At 38.2% G+C, this 13212-nt stretch overlaps 1 protein-coding gene across 4 annotated transcripts in view; it reads left to right on the forward strand.

Moving 5' to 3' along the window:
- JADE3 (jade family PHD finger 3) overlaps positions 1-13212 on the forward strand; it is a 45141-nt gene that overhangs the window by 19098 nt on the left and 12831 nt on the right. For 2 of the 4 annotated variants that reach the window (XM_020796793.3, XM_020796794.3), the window contains exons 2-4: positions 6661-6720; positions 9451-9533; positions 11762-11919. In XM_020796793.3, coding sequence (XP_020652452.1) covers positions 6672-6720; positions 9451-9533; positions 11762-11919 — 290 coding nt within the window. In that variant the 5' untranslated portion in view covers positions 6661-6671. Of the gene's footprint in view, positions 1-1723; positions 1827-2498; positions 3277-6660; positions 6721-9450; positions 9534-11761; positions 11920-13212 lie in introns of those variants that run through there. The other 2 variants (XM_072994430.2, XM_072994429.2) reach the window with 2 other exon arrangements.

The raw sequence follows: 13212 nt of genomic DNA on the forward strand, positions 1-13212 counted from the left end.
GTAGCATTTACAAACCAATGATTGTTGACTGCGTTCTGAATTAATGCAAAAATTGTGCAAACAGAGAAGTTGAGCTTTATCTAATCGGTTAAATCAGTGGTCCTTAACGTGGGCAATAATGCCCCCCAGGGGGCGATTTCATTTTTCAGGGGGGCGGTAGAACGAAAAGGGGTGGTGTGGGGGCGAAAGAACAGAAGGGGAGCGGTAGGGGGGCGCTGGAGTGAGCCAAACCTGTGAAGGCGACTGCAGCCGCAGTGCTGGCATTAGATCCGGTGCTTCTGCTGCCGCCAGATGATCCAGCTCTTTCTACCTGCCACGTCTCACCTTTCTCCTTTAGCGGAGCACTGAGTGTGGATCGGGTGGAAGGAAAGGGTCTCTTGGGTTCTCATCCTCGCCCCGTGAAGCGCTGCCTCACACCCGGGTGGGGAAGGAGACTAGGTAGGTAGGTAGGTAGGTAGGTAGGTAGGTAGGTAGGTAAGATATCATCACCTCAGGGAAGGGGGCGATGATAACTTCCTCAATGGCTCAAGGGGGCGTTTCTTTCAAAAAGGTTAAGAACCACTGGGTTAAATCATGTTTCTTAGCTTGGTTAAGTCGCAACTACAGTATATTAGACCAGTTGAATTGATGGGATTTGGAGAGTTGACTCACCAAATCCCTACTGATTCAACAGGCGTAGTCTAATTGCAACTTAACCAAGCTAATCAACAGGATTTCAGCCCATATGTAATGGCATCATGGCACTCAAAAGCTGGCTGAGTGGAAATGCATTCCCTAAAGGGACTGCAGAAACGTTATATAAACTCTGAGGCATGGACTTGAAAGTTTATAGTACCCATAACTATCAGCCTAAGTTTAGGGAATTAAAAATATCTACAAACAGAGGCAAGCAGAACAATTTAAAAAACAAACTGCATGGATGTCTTTATAGAGCCAGCAGTTAAACAAAAGAAATGTGCCTTTTTAAAAAACTGTCAGATGTTGTATAATTAAATGTTCTTAAAACTTTGCCATTGAGAAATCCCCTGTGTTGAAGGAAATACCCTTTCTTTCCCGAGGCTTCTCCAGTATAAAGTACACAACTGTAAACAGAGATCATGATGCATAAATGCTTTATAGAAAGTATTAGAACTCATTTCAAATACATCATTGGCTGAGGGGATCGTTAAGAGAAGTTGTAGCACAGACGCTCATATGTATGAACTCCTCTACCTCTTTGTTTACTTCCTTGATGCCATATTTGTGAAGGATTCTGGCTTACAAGTAATATCGAAGTTGATTTGTCTTTACTGCCAAAAGGCACTATTTAAACAAAACAAAAAGCCACATTGTTAGCAACCGGAAACATTATTTGTTTGGGTTTTTATTATTCTTTTGTAATGTTAGTATAGGCTTTTGGGCTGAAGTTTGAGATGCCAGTTGCTCCTTTAGAATTTGGACTGTGCTGGGAATATGTTCTGGAGGAAACACTGGCTGTACGTCTGAGCTTTTGTGTGTGTCAGGGATGCCCTAGGTCTTGGACATGATCATCTGGTGCCTCTTCAGGCAGCAGCTAAGGGATTGCTAAATTGTAGTGGGCAGTAGGGATGCTACAGCCTAGGGTTCAGCATGGTCAGACGATCATGCAGTGTGGATAAAAAACAATGTTTTTTAAAAATTGAATTGATTTAAATCATGGTTTAAATTTTTAAAATCCTTTTTTTATTTAAATCATTTTTAAATCTTTTTTTTTAAATTAGTGATTTAAATCAAATCCACCCTGGGATCATGTATCTACAACAACATATTCAGAAGGGTGAAGATGAGAGATGCTGGTAGATAATAAGGTACAAATTAGCAGAAAACTTACAAAGACAAATCTAGAAGCATGGATAAAATCGTGTTGACAGCTGTATGTAATCTGAGATACAGAGAGGGTGTTATATAAATATTCTTTGGTCCTGTGCCAAAGGTGTGAGGCTTTGAAAGCTGGGACAAAGGGGCATCATGGTCTCTCTGGTGTAAGTTCTGTGCATGGCTTTCTTGACGAAGGAAAGCTGTTAAAGACAATGAGTGATGTTTAATCTTGACTTAATAACTAGAATCCTACTGGTGTTCATATAAGGTTTGTGTAACTTGTTGAGCCTAATTGATGATATACTGAGATGCAATTTGGTTGTGCAGCCAAGATATGGCTAGGCACCTCGTTAATTAGCAACAGTTAGGTACAGCAGGTTGTGCCAATTCCTATGTGAATATGAATAGGATCCTGATTAATATAGTCAGCATCCAGTAGTAACCACAACAGTGTAGCAGCATATTCATGTCTAGTTAGAGCTGTTGAAACCTTCTCCAAAAATATGGCTGTCACCTGTTCTGGTCACAGGCAAGAGGACAATTGTATATGTTTTAAGAATTAATAATTTAAATGTATATCTTACTTTATTATGTTAAATGTGTTCAGTGTTACGCATTTGTTTTGGTTTACTACATTCTTAAATCATATTGCAAACTACCTAGGGATCTATTTTATAAACAGTGGCATATATGAATGTTGTAAAGAAAAGTAAGCCATGTCTATTTTCAGAACACATCCCTTCTGGCATTGCATGCTATGTATTATAACATTGTAAAGTTTATCACTCTTATTTGCTTTAAATGACACATTAGATCTCGGATTTATCTATTGTAGCATACGATGGTGTGTTAAGGATTTGATAATTGACTTTATTGTTTTTACTTTAACCTAATTAGAACAAAATTAATTATCTGCACTGTGCATTTATGAGTGTTATGATTATTCCTTAGAATTTTATGTTCTAGAAGGTGGCTGGGAATCTCTGGTGGAATTCCTGTCATCCCACAAAACTATAGTTCCTAAGGTTCCACCTAGAAACTTATGGCAGTTAAACTGGCTTATGTTTGTAGGTCAAATTCAGCTTTATCATTCTAGAGGGACATTAGCAGCTTACTGGTGAGATATGGGGCTCTTGCAGTATGTTCTTGAGAATCTTCGGGATCTGTCTATTGATCTTGTTATTTTTCTGTCCTTTGTGTAAGAACAGACATCATGTTTGTAAAAGCATTTTTATTCCTGCCGAGATGGTTTGCTATAAGGAAAGAGGGTTTTTTTTAATGTCTTCATTTAGCAATGAGGACAAAATAGTGTGTGTGCGTAATTAGTGTTGAGCTCTTTGGAAAATTCCAGTTATCAAGATGATTGTGTTTGAGCCAATCTATTACTGTGACTTCAATTGTGCCTGTAGAGGAGGAGTTCTAGAGAATAATATTGAGAAGGTAAGTAGATGCCGCTACGTTTACAATAAACAGCATAGAGTCTTGAGTCTTAAAGGCAAATGTGTTTTATTGGACATAAGCTTTTGTGGACTATACTAGCTGACTTTTTCAGCTTCATCTTGCATCTGAAGAAGTGGTCTATAGTCCAGAAAAATGTATGCCAAATAAAAAGTTGCTAATTTTCTGAGGTGCTACTTCTTGACTTTTTGCTACGTAGATTAAAGTGGTTATCTCTCTGGAATTATTTTAACTGTAGGTGTTATATCCCTTGGCAAAAGTCTGGGTGGACTCCAATATAACATAAATTGTAGTTTTGCATAAACTTGTTAAAACAATACATCATGTACATTAGACCCCAGAAACTTCTTTGCTTTCCTCTTCTATCCACTCAGCATCATATGCATATTACTGTACTTGTAGAAAAGTGTAGATGAGATAAAGACTTTTGTGATAAACAAAACTTACTTCAAAATATTTCAGAACCACAATTAGATATTTGATACACTTCAAATTGGGCTTAACCCACTTATCTTAGGCTTGAAGTAATTTAATGGTGTTTTGAGATACATGGGCATTTTTCTGTGTCTTGTGGAATATTGCAGAATTTTTAAGCCTGGTGTTTTGTTTTGTTTAGTTTTGTTCCATTCCCTCCCAGCCTTCATAGCTAATTAGTTAATCAAAATGCAACGGGATTTAGGAAGAATGACTAGAAAATCAATATGGGATATGGTGCAGATGGTTAGATTAATGCATTATATTAAACTATTACCTTTTTACTGCTGAATTATACTTTTAAAACTATTATTTCAATCTTAAGAGTAGTTTGTATTGCCATGTATGAAGTGTAATCTGTTTCCTGCATATTATTTTCATATTATTTTCATAGACACAGCTATAGCTATTAAATGTTAAAGAAATGTGATCCAAAAGGGATGTTTGAATGGTCCAGGAGTGTGTACCTAATGCTGAACTGAATGTGAAGCTAATCATACCCTTAAATTGGAGACCACTTGGGACCTCATTATAAAAATGGTGATGGATGATATTTGATATTTGAAAAGAAATGTGGTTAACTTGCTTAAGCTCTGCTATTTTAGGCTGCTGGTTACTGAGTCTGCATGGTAGATGGCATTATACTATCAACATGCATGCATTTCCAATTACTGGGTCTTGTCAGGGATTCTGACTGGGATTCTTACTAGGTCATGTCAGGGATTCTGACACTTGAACATCCTCCCAAGAACCCTACAGAACTTTATACATCTCTAGGGCTTAACTCCGAGAGAGGCCCAGAAAGAAAAAAACTAGATACTGGGCCTTCTTGGCAGTGGCCCCTCGCCTTTGGAACATCCTCCCCTCTGAGATCTGCCAGACTCCCTCTCTGGTAGTTTTAAAGACTAAACTGAAGACCTGGCTCTTTAGGCAGGCCTTCCAGCCTGCCACTACAGTATTAAATTTTTCCTCTGGTTTTTGACTTGTTTTAGTCTTTTTATTGATGATTTAAATTTTATTGCCTTTTTGGACTGTAACCCGCCCCGAGTAGATTCATCTAGATGGGTGGTATAAAAGCCAAACAAACTAATAAAAAATAAATAAATAGGGAAAAACAGAAGCCTGTGTTTGTCGCAGCTGGAATTCATCCCAGTAAAGGGTTAATTCCAGAATGAAACCAGACAGTCATTTCCAATCATGTCAGAATTCATCTGGATATCAAGGTATCTTTCATTGTTGTAATGATTCCAGACAACATGAGCTTGTCTAATTCTATAAGCTTTACCTACATTGCTTCTATGTTCCATAAGCACAAAAATACTTCAAATATTGCAGACATTCAAAAGTTACAGCTATGAAGAAAAGTAGGCACAAATACTTAAAAGTAAATGAAAATTAAACTTAAGTTGCAGTCAAGTACTTAAGTCAGAACTCAGTCCAAAATATAGTAGAAATACCTTTTGAGAGTAAAAAAAGAATAGTGAGAATGTTTCAGTTGCATTCTAAAAATGCAAGAACTTGCAGCCTAAAAAAGAACAAAGAACTTGCAGCCTAAAAAAAGAACAAGCAAAAGGCAGAGAATATATATCGCAAAATATTAAAGTTGTTAAAATTAAAAATTTATGAAAAGAAAATAGATTATACACACAGCATAATTCTAAATGCTCATTGAGCTAAACCAGTTTGAATCTGTGGAGGAAAATCCATATTGCTTCTGTTCCTGGATTTTGAAAATGAAGCCTGCTGTTGTGCTGCTACACGGTAGTTGTTGATATCTGGTGTGTGTGGCATGGCATGAAGCATTGCCTTGTGATGATGATGTGATAATGAGTTGTATATCTTATCTTCCCATATTAATAGTTCTTTTACTTGTTTATCCCCCCCCCCAAAAAAAATCTTTAAACAGTCTCTCTTCCAGGGGCCTGGAGAGCCAAGAAAAAAAAATCAATAGGAAATTCTGTTGTTCCTGCACCTACTGTAATTCCAAGGTTTTATAACTTAGAATGTGACAATTTGCCACTATGGCGATAAGGTTGTTGTCTGTACTAAAATTCAGCAAAGCTTAGAGGAATAAGGCTTTGTTGTACCAGCGTCCTGGAATACCAGAGTATTGTAACTCTGAGGTATTGGAACTACAAAGTGTGTAAGCTATAGGATCTGGAAACACCACCTCCATATTTACATATCACAACATAGATAAGTTCAACTGTTAGGATTGTTATACTACAGTGACCTTGCTCAGTTGAAGAGCTTGCTAATTGTTTTGCAATTACTATAGTAAGCTATTGTTCAAGCTTCAATTTTAAAAGCACTAATTTTCAGGGCTACTTTTTCTACATAACTCCCTTAATTATTTTAACACAGAAAATTTCACATCTTGACATCTGAACATAGCAGGTTAGAGCTGGTCAGAGTTGAAAGTGGTTTTCCTTGTTGCAAATTATCAAGCTTCTCAAGCAGAGTAGCACAGAACTGGTTACTTACTTAGCCCTAATCTAGCAGACATTTGAATCACAAAGAATAACTTGAGAATCCATGTAATAACCCTGTGTGAGAGGAGAAATGTATACACATGAGACATAATAAAACTTATTTTCATATATCAGCAACCGTATACCAAGTCCAGTTGCTCTCTCATTTTATTTTATTTTTTCAGTTTTGCTAACTGAGTGTCAGGTTGACTTTTGGATATGAGTCAGCCTATACAGATGGAGTCAATGGATCATGAAATACAATTAGGTTATTGCAAGAAGGAACTTGTATTCAGACTGTTTTTAAAAACTCTCTTGTGGTTATGTGTATGTATCCTGCTATCAGACAGCAAGAAACTGTATCTGTCTTGTAAGACGAATTTCATCAAGCCCTTCTCCCCCCCCCCTTTTTTTTTTCTAGGATGCGTCAGGATGAAACGCCACAGGCATCTAAGCAGCAGTGACAGTTCAGACAATGAAAGTAAGTCGTATGATCTGGTCTTCGTTTGATCTCTCATCCCCTTTTGTGGTTTCCTCCTCCGGTCTGTGGGCAAACTGTTACATTTCTTTTTATGGTTTGAGAAGAGTGCATTTCTTGTTTGATTTCATTTTCTCTTGCACATTGGGGTATTTGGTATACATAGAGAAGGCCAAGAAAAAAAGAAAAATTACATTGGAAAGAAGAATGTGGTGTTCAGTTCAGATTCTTCTTTCCTTAGCATTAAAAAAACCAATTCTAAATCAAGAGAAGTTGGATGTACTGTACTCAGTTAAATATTTTGAGGTCTCTGTTTTACAGGTTAATAGTATGCTGGTTGCACTCATTTTGGTATAATCATGCTATAGTTTGTAGCAGATTTGTCATAATCCGGTGTGAATGCTCAGTAAAACACTTTATGTCAGTAGATGTCAGATATATAGAAAAGGAAGGGGATACTGTTTTAAACTCCCAATAGACTTTTTTGCACTATTTCACGTGAACGTTTTCTAATGCAACAGTCTCATTTTTCCCATAAGAAGTAACAAGAATAGTCCTATGGCACCCTAAAGATTAAAATCTTACTATAGAATGAAGTTTCAGTGTCTTTAACATGCTGCACAACTAATTTGTTCATTTGAACTTTGGCTCTGATTTGCAAAGCTTCTAAATGAGGTGCCAAATGTTCTAAACTATGCTTCCCCAACATGATATTCCACAAATATTTTGGACTATAGTTCCTGTCAGTTCTACCCACTCTGATCATGGGTTAGAGATACTGGAATTTATAGTCCAAGATGTTTGGCCATGTACCAGGTTGAAAAAGCAGGACCACATAAGGACGTGTGCCTACAGCAGACAACTTCCCTGGCAGCTACTACAGATAAAGTCTGAAGGGCCTTATCGTTGCTCTTCCCATCCATCCTGTTGCTTCTTAGTTATCCTTCCAGATGTGTTCATTTTGACAGTTCAGAATTCAGCTGAGAGCAGAGAAAAGCCATCTGAAAGGCCAGGGATGGGCGGGATTTTTTTAGTTTTCATCTTTCTTTTCCTTTGAAGACTGAAATAAAAGACTGAAGTAAAGGGGTGGTACTGCTGAGAGGCTTAGGAAGCCTTTTTGGTGCAAGGGCTTGAAGGAGGCCACCTGAGACCTAACAAAGGTGCCTGTGGAATACGATCAGCATTAAGCAGGTACAGTAGGTGACATTCTGCAATATGCAGAATATCATTTCTTGCGCTGTGCATCAGCTGAACATTGATTTGGAAATTTGGAGCTCAACAAACATACATATCACTGTAATTAAATTAAGAAAAGCAGAGCCACAATCCCATGGTCATCACATAGAGAAAACCAGAAATGATGTAACAGATGTGTGTAATCATTCCAGCTATCTGTAGTAGACCTGGACACATCTAGGTTGCACATCCAGACACATTAATAGATGGTCAGAAAATAGTGAAACCTAATTGTGTCTTTTCACCATATGCAGGCAGAATTCTGCAATAGGATTTTGGCCACACTTAAAACTCAGATTTTTAAAAATCCCATTTAATTTTGCCTTGAGAAAGTGAATATGTAGATTGAGATAGTGGCTGAAATCCTGTTGCATAGCATTGTAAGACACACCAGAGTAGGCCTATTGAATCAGTAGGGATTTTGTGAGTCAATTCATTCATAAATTCTATGGATCCAAATGGTGCCCTACTTTAATTGTGGCGTACTATGCTAAAGTGGTAGAGTGGGCCCATTTTCATCCATTGACCAAAATCAATTTGATTTTTACTTATCCTGACAGAAAGTAACTTTCTTGACAGTCAGAGTTCTGGAGGTGATAATCTCAGGACTCAGAAATACACCAGAACCCCTCCTCAGAATTGACCCATCCTGCCACAGTTGGCTGTCATTAATCACTTATGGACCATTGTATCTCTTTATGCAGTTCACCAGTTCATCTATATCCCAGATAACTATCCCTTGACTTAGGCATTCTCTCTGATCTGCAACCCTAAGCATAAGGGCTTGATCATCCTTAGAGATTACCATCACAGTGGAAAACTGGCAGAACTCTCTCTTTGGATAGTTGGAAAGCGAGTCTTTGGAATGTTGCTTTAATGGAAAAGCTGTCACAGCAAATATGTATGTTCATGAATTTAAGTAGTCGTGATACATAATTGCCACGTGGTCTCCTTTTATTAATTACATATATAATAACAAGGTTTCATATTCTCCCCCTGCAGCCTATGCTACATTGTAGAACAATGTATATGACTCAGTGTTATGCCTTTATAACGACTTCTTGTGACTAATCATAGATAGGTTTTAAATATATTTTTGCAATATTCTTAGCAACTATGCATATAATTGAATACATTTTAAAAATAAAAAATATAGATAGTTTTGTTTTTTGATCAGATAGCTTCTCCTGATATAAAAAGCAGAAAACCAAGAAGTGTTTACTTTAGAAAGGATCTGTATGTCCATGGCCTTTCTTCAGTCATGTGAATGCATGGATTTATGTTCAGGAAAATGTTGAAGAAATTAATTATCCCAAGTGTCCCAAGACAACTGGTTCATAACAGGTTTGGTTGCTCCAAACAGAACATGGAAACCTGTGACAGGTAAATATTCAAGCAGTGATGTGAATCAACCTCAGATATCAGGAGGTTTATGCATACATGGTATTGAATGAAGCACTCGTAATCCTCTCCATCTCATTGTTGCTGTTTCTTTAGGTCCCTCCACTTCTTTCTCCTTTTGTTCTAAGTACAGGAGCAAATCAAAAACTCCAGCAAATGAGCAAAAGAAACCTGCTGAGGTAAGATGCTTTTTGGTTCTTAAAAATTGTTCATTTCTCATGAGTGTTGTTTAACAGATTCTTTTAAAATTCTCAGTTCGTATATGTAAGTACCAAAAAACAAAGAAACATTGAAAGATTAAAAGGTCAACATCTGAGGAAAGTATAGGTAAAGGTAAAGGATCCCCTTGACATTTAGTCCAGTTGTGTCCGACTCTAGTGGGTGGTGCTCATCCACATTTCCAAGCCATAAAGCCAACATTTATCCGTAGACAGTTTCCATGGTCACATGGCCAGCGTGACTAGACACGGAATACCATTACCTCCCCACTATGGTGGTACCTATTTATCTACTTGCATTTTTACATGCTTTCGAACTGCTAGGTTGGCAGGAGCTGGGACAAGCAACGGGAGCTCACTCTGTCGCGTGGATTCGATCTTACGACGGTTGGTCTTCCACCCTTGCAGCACAGAGGGCTTATGCAGTTTAACCCACAGTGCCACCATATCCCGTGGTGTATATGCACTATAAATGCACTTTTTTCTCCAATCCCAGAATTTAATCTGAAGTTGGAAATAGGTTAGGTCAGTTCCAGTTTCTTTCATAGGTGAACTTTGAATGGCTAGGGAGGAACAACTCATGGGTTCTTAACAATATGAAGGGCCAATCTAGCTAATACAGAATTGCTGGATAGCTCAGTGGTTTAGGTATCTGTCTGTGGAGCCAGAGTTCGGGAGTTGAGTTCCTAATTTTGCCTCCTTAACACAGGCTGGGCTCAATGATCCATAGGGTGTCTAACACCTCTGCAGTTCTAAGATGATTAAATGTTTTTGTGGTTTTAGTGTATCTGGTTTTATTTGGAACTGCATAGTGTACATGTGTATAAGGGGTATTCTTTTCCACATTGTGCTATATCTTCAGTGAAAATGCCCTCCACCATCCCCTTAAGTCCTAAATCTTTTTTTTTTCTAATCAAAAACATTGCAGCATAAAATCTTATATGGAAGAGGTCCTGAAGAACTATGTTTAGGTGTTTTCATTTCACCAGGTTTTGGGTGATAGTTTTCATTGGTTTAGATCCAGATTTGCTCAAACAAGGTAACATTTGTGTTTGTACAGCATAGTTCCTTGTACCACATCCCACACCAGTTGGAAGGCTCATCTGACCCTCAGAATTGGTGTTCCAAAGTAGCTGCTTTAAATCATAGCCAATGTGTTTCATTTGCCCCTTCTGTTCTGTGACAGTGTTAAGGTACTTGAGCAAATTGCCAGGAAACTTGTATTTATGTAACCCTTAATTTTCAAGTTCAGCATAAATGCTCATGGGCTCCCACACCCCAAAATGTAGAAGTACTTGCTGAATGCCTAGTGTGATTAGGATTAGTTGTGCAGAGAGATGAATTGTGAATGACTGTAGGACACCCATGATGGAGATGTGTCACTTTTGCCTTTAAGCTGTTGTGTTAAAATGTAATCTCTTTGAGCTTGCTGTGACCTCTGATGTTAGCAGTCAGTTTCCTTCATGGAAATCTTTGAGAGTGTTCCTAACTTGACTAGTAAGAAAATAACCTTTTATTTCCTTACTGCTAAAATAATTAACTCTTTCACTCGCAACTTAGAAAGGATGACAGGATTTAAAGGGAAGAGGTTCCAAGCTTCCAAAGCAGATACAAGATAGAATGTTACATTTGAGAGAGAGATTCTTTGTGACCATTTTCCTCCTCCTCTATCCCTTGGTGATGAACAGATCTCCTTGCCCTTCCTTGGTCCCTTGCAATTGCTTGGATTCTGGGTCTCCCAAACGTGGAGGTTGACACAGCTTTCTGGGTGGTGTTGGTAATAAAGGGTATTGGGAGATCTTGCATTCATTTGTTGGGGGGGGGCTCTTTGTTCATGCTTTACCTTATTAGCAGTGGCAAAAGAAACAATAAAACATAGTACTCTGCCCATTTGATACAGATATAGCAGCCCATGAATGTGAGTATTTAAGGACTATGATGGGGGTGGGGAAGCAGATAACTGGGCAAGAGCGGTGTGTTGTATTCAGTGTTCTTTGCAGGAGTGGGCTGGTCTGATCGGTGTGCTTCCAATGACTACTTAATTTGGCCTCTACTGTACGTTATCAGTGGCGCATGGAGCACAATAGGGCTTCTGTTGTTGATGGAAACAAAATACGCGAAGGATTGGAAATTCTTGGACTGTTTTCCTTGTCCACAAGCATGATTGTGGCCTTTTCCTCTGGCCACAGGTGTTTCGAAAGGATCTTATTAGTGCCATGAAGCTGCCGGATTCTCATCATATTAACCCAGATGAATATTACCTCTTTGCGGATACATGGAAACAAGAATGGGAGAAAGGTGTCCAAGTCCCAGCCAGTCCGGACACCATTCCACAGCCTTCACTCCGGTAACTGTAATGAAACAGGTTTAGTTTGCCCTGCACCTAGTTTACATGCTTGTCTGCTTTACACTAAAATGACCATGCATCCAACTTGTTCTGTGAGAATGAGTGTAATTTCTGATTTACTGTACTAATTTCTTCTTCTGTTGAATATGTAACATGTATAGTTTAGTTGGTATGCAGATGATGACAAGAATTAAAAGGTATGAACACAGAAGCTCAAATGTTACAAATTGATTATTATTCCTGGGAGAATGTCAGCTTCTTGCTTGCATAAGAGGACAGCCAGTTAAGGCCTTTGTGTCTCGGATGATTATTGTTATTTACAGATTTGTTTAATATAAGAGCAGGTGCAGGATGCAGCTTGTAAATAAAATAAATACTCATGCTCATAAAGAGGCTGAACATGAGACTTTTAAAAAGATGTGTTTGCAGAGTTCAGTATAATCAAATTTTCTTTGTTGTATTCATATTCTCATTAAAAAGGCAAACTGCTGACAAATCTGAAATCCCATATCTGTATGTTTGGTCAATTTCCCAGAATCTTTGTGGCGGGAGATGGGGTAGATGTTTAAACAAAATATATTTATGATAAAACATGGTTTAAAGTAGAGATCAGAAAAGAAGTAGGTTTAAATACTGTAAGTGTCTTTGTTGATAGTTGTATTTTGGCACAAGAAATACCGTATTTTCCGTGCATAAGACACCCCCATATATAAGGCGCCCTCCACTTTTCTAATCCAAAATTAAGAAATCTAAGTGGGGCTTAGCAAGTGTAGGGGGAAAGGGATTGAAGCGTTGCAGGATTGCTTTGATTCCTGCTTTCCCTTCTACTTGTTTTTGTTCTCTCCTCAGCTTACTTCCGTGTATAAGACAACCCTCAATTTTTAGTCTAAAGATTTTAGATTATATACGGAAAAATATGGTACTTGTGTTCCAGAGTAGAAATCTAGTTTTACATGTTTAGTTGAATGAAATAAGCTTATTAATATTGAGCTAAATTCATTAGCCATCCATGGCTGCCAAATGAATGTCAGTGGTCTTCTGAAGGGATCCTTAGTAAGGCAGACCACCAGGACCAATCACAAAACCTTTTCTTACCTGAACTAGTCATGTTTATCTAACTCTGTTATTTCCCCTACCGTATTTGCTGGCATATAAGACGACTGGGCGTATAAGACGACCCCCAACATTTCCACTCAAAATATAGAGTTTGTTATATACTCGCCGTATAAGACTACCCCCTCTTCCGCAAATAAAAGGTGCTATTCATTGTCACTATTGTATGGCCGCAGTGCG

The sequence above is a fragment of the Pogona vitticeps genome, chromosome 3, assembly GCF_051106095.1.
Source record: "Pogona vitticeps strain Pit_001003342236 chromosome 3, PviZW2.1, whole genome shotgun sequence".
Classification (NCBI taxonomy): domain Eukaryota; kingdom Metazoa; phylum Chordata; class Lepidosauria; order Squamata; family Agamidae; genus Pogona; species Pogona vitticeps.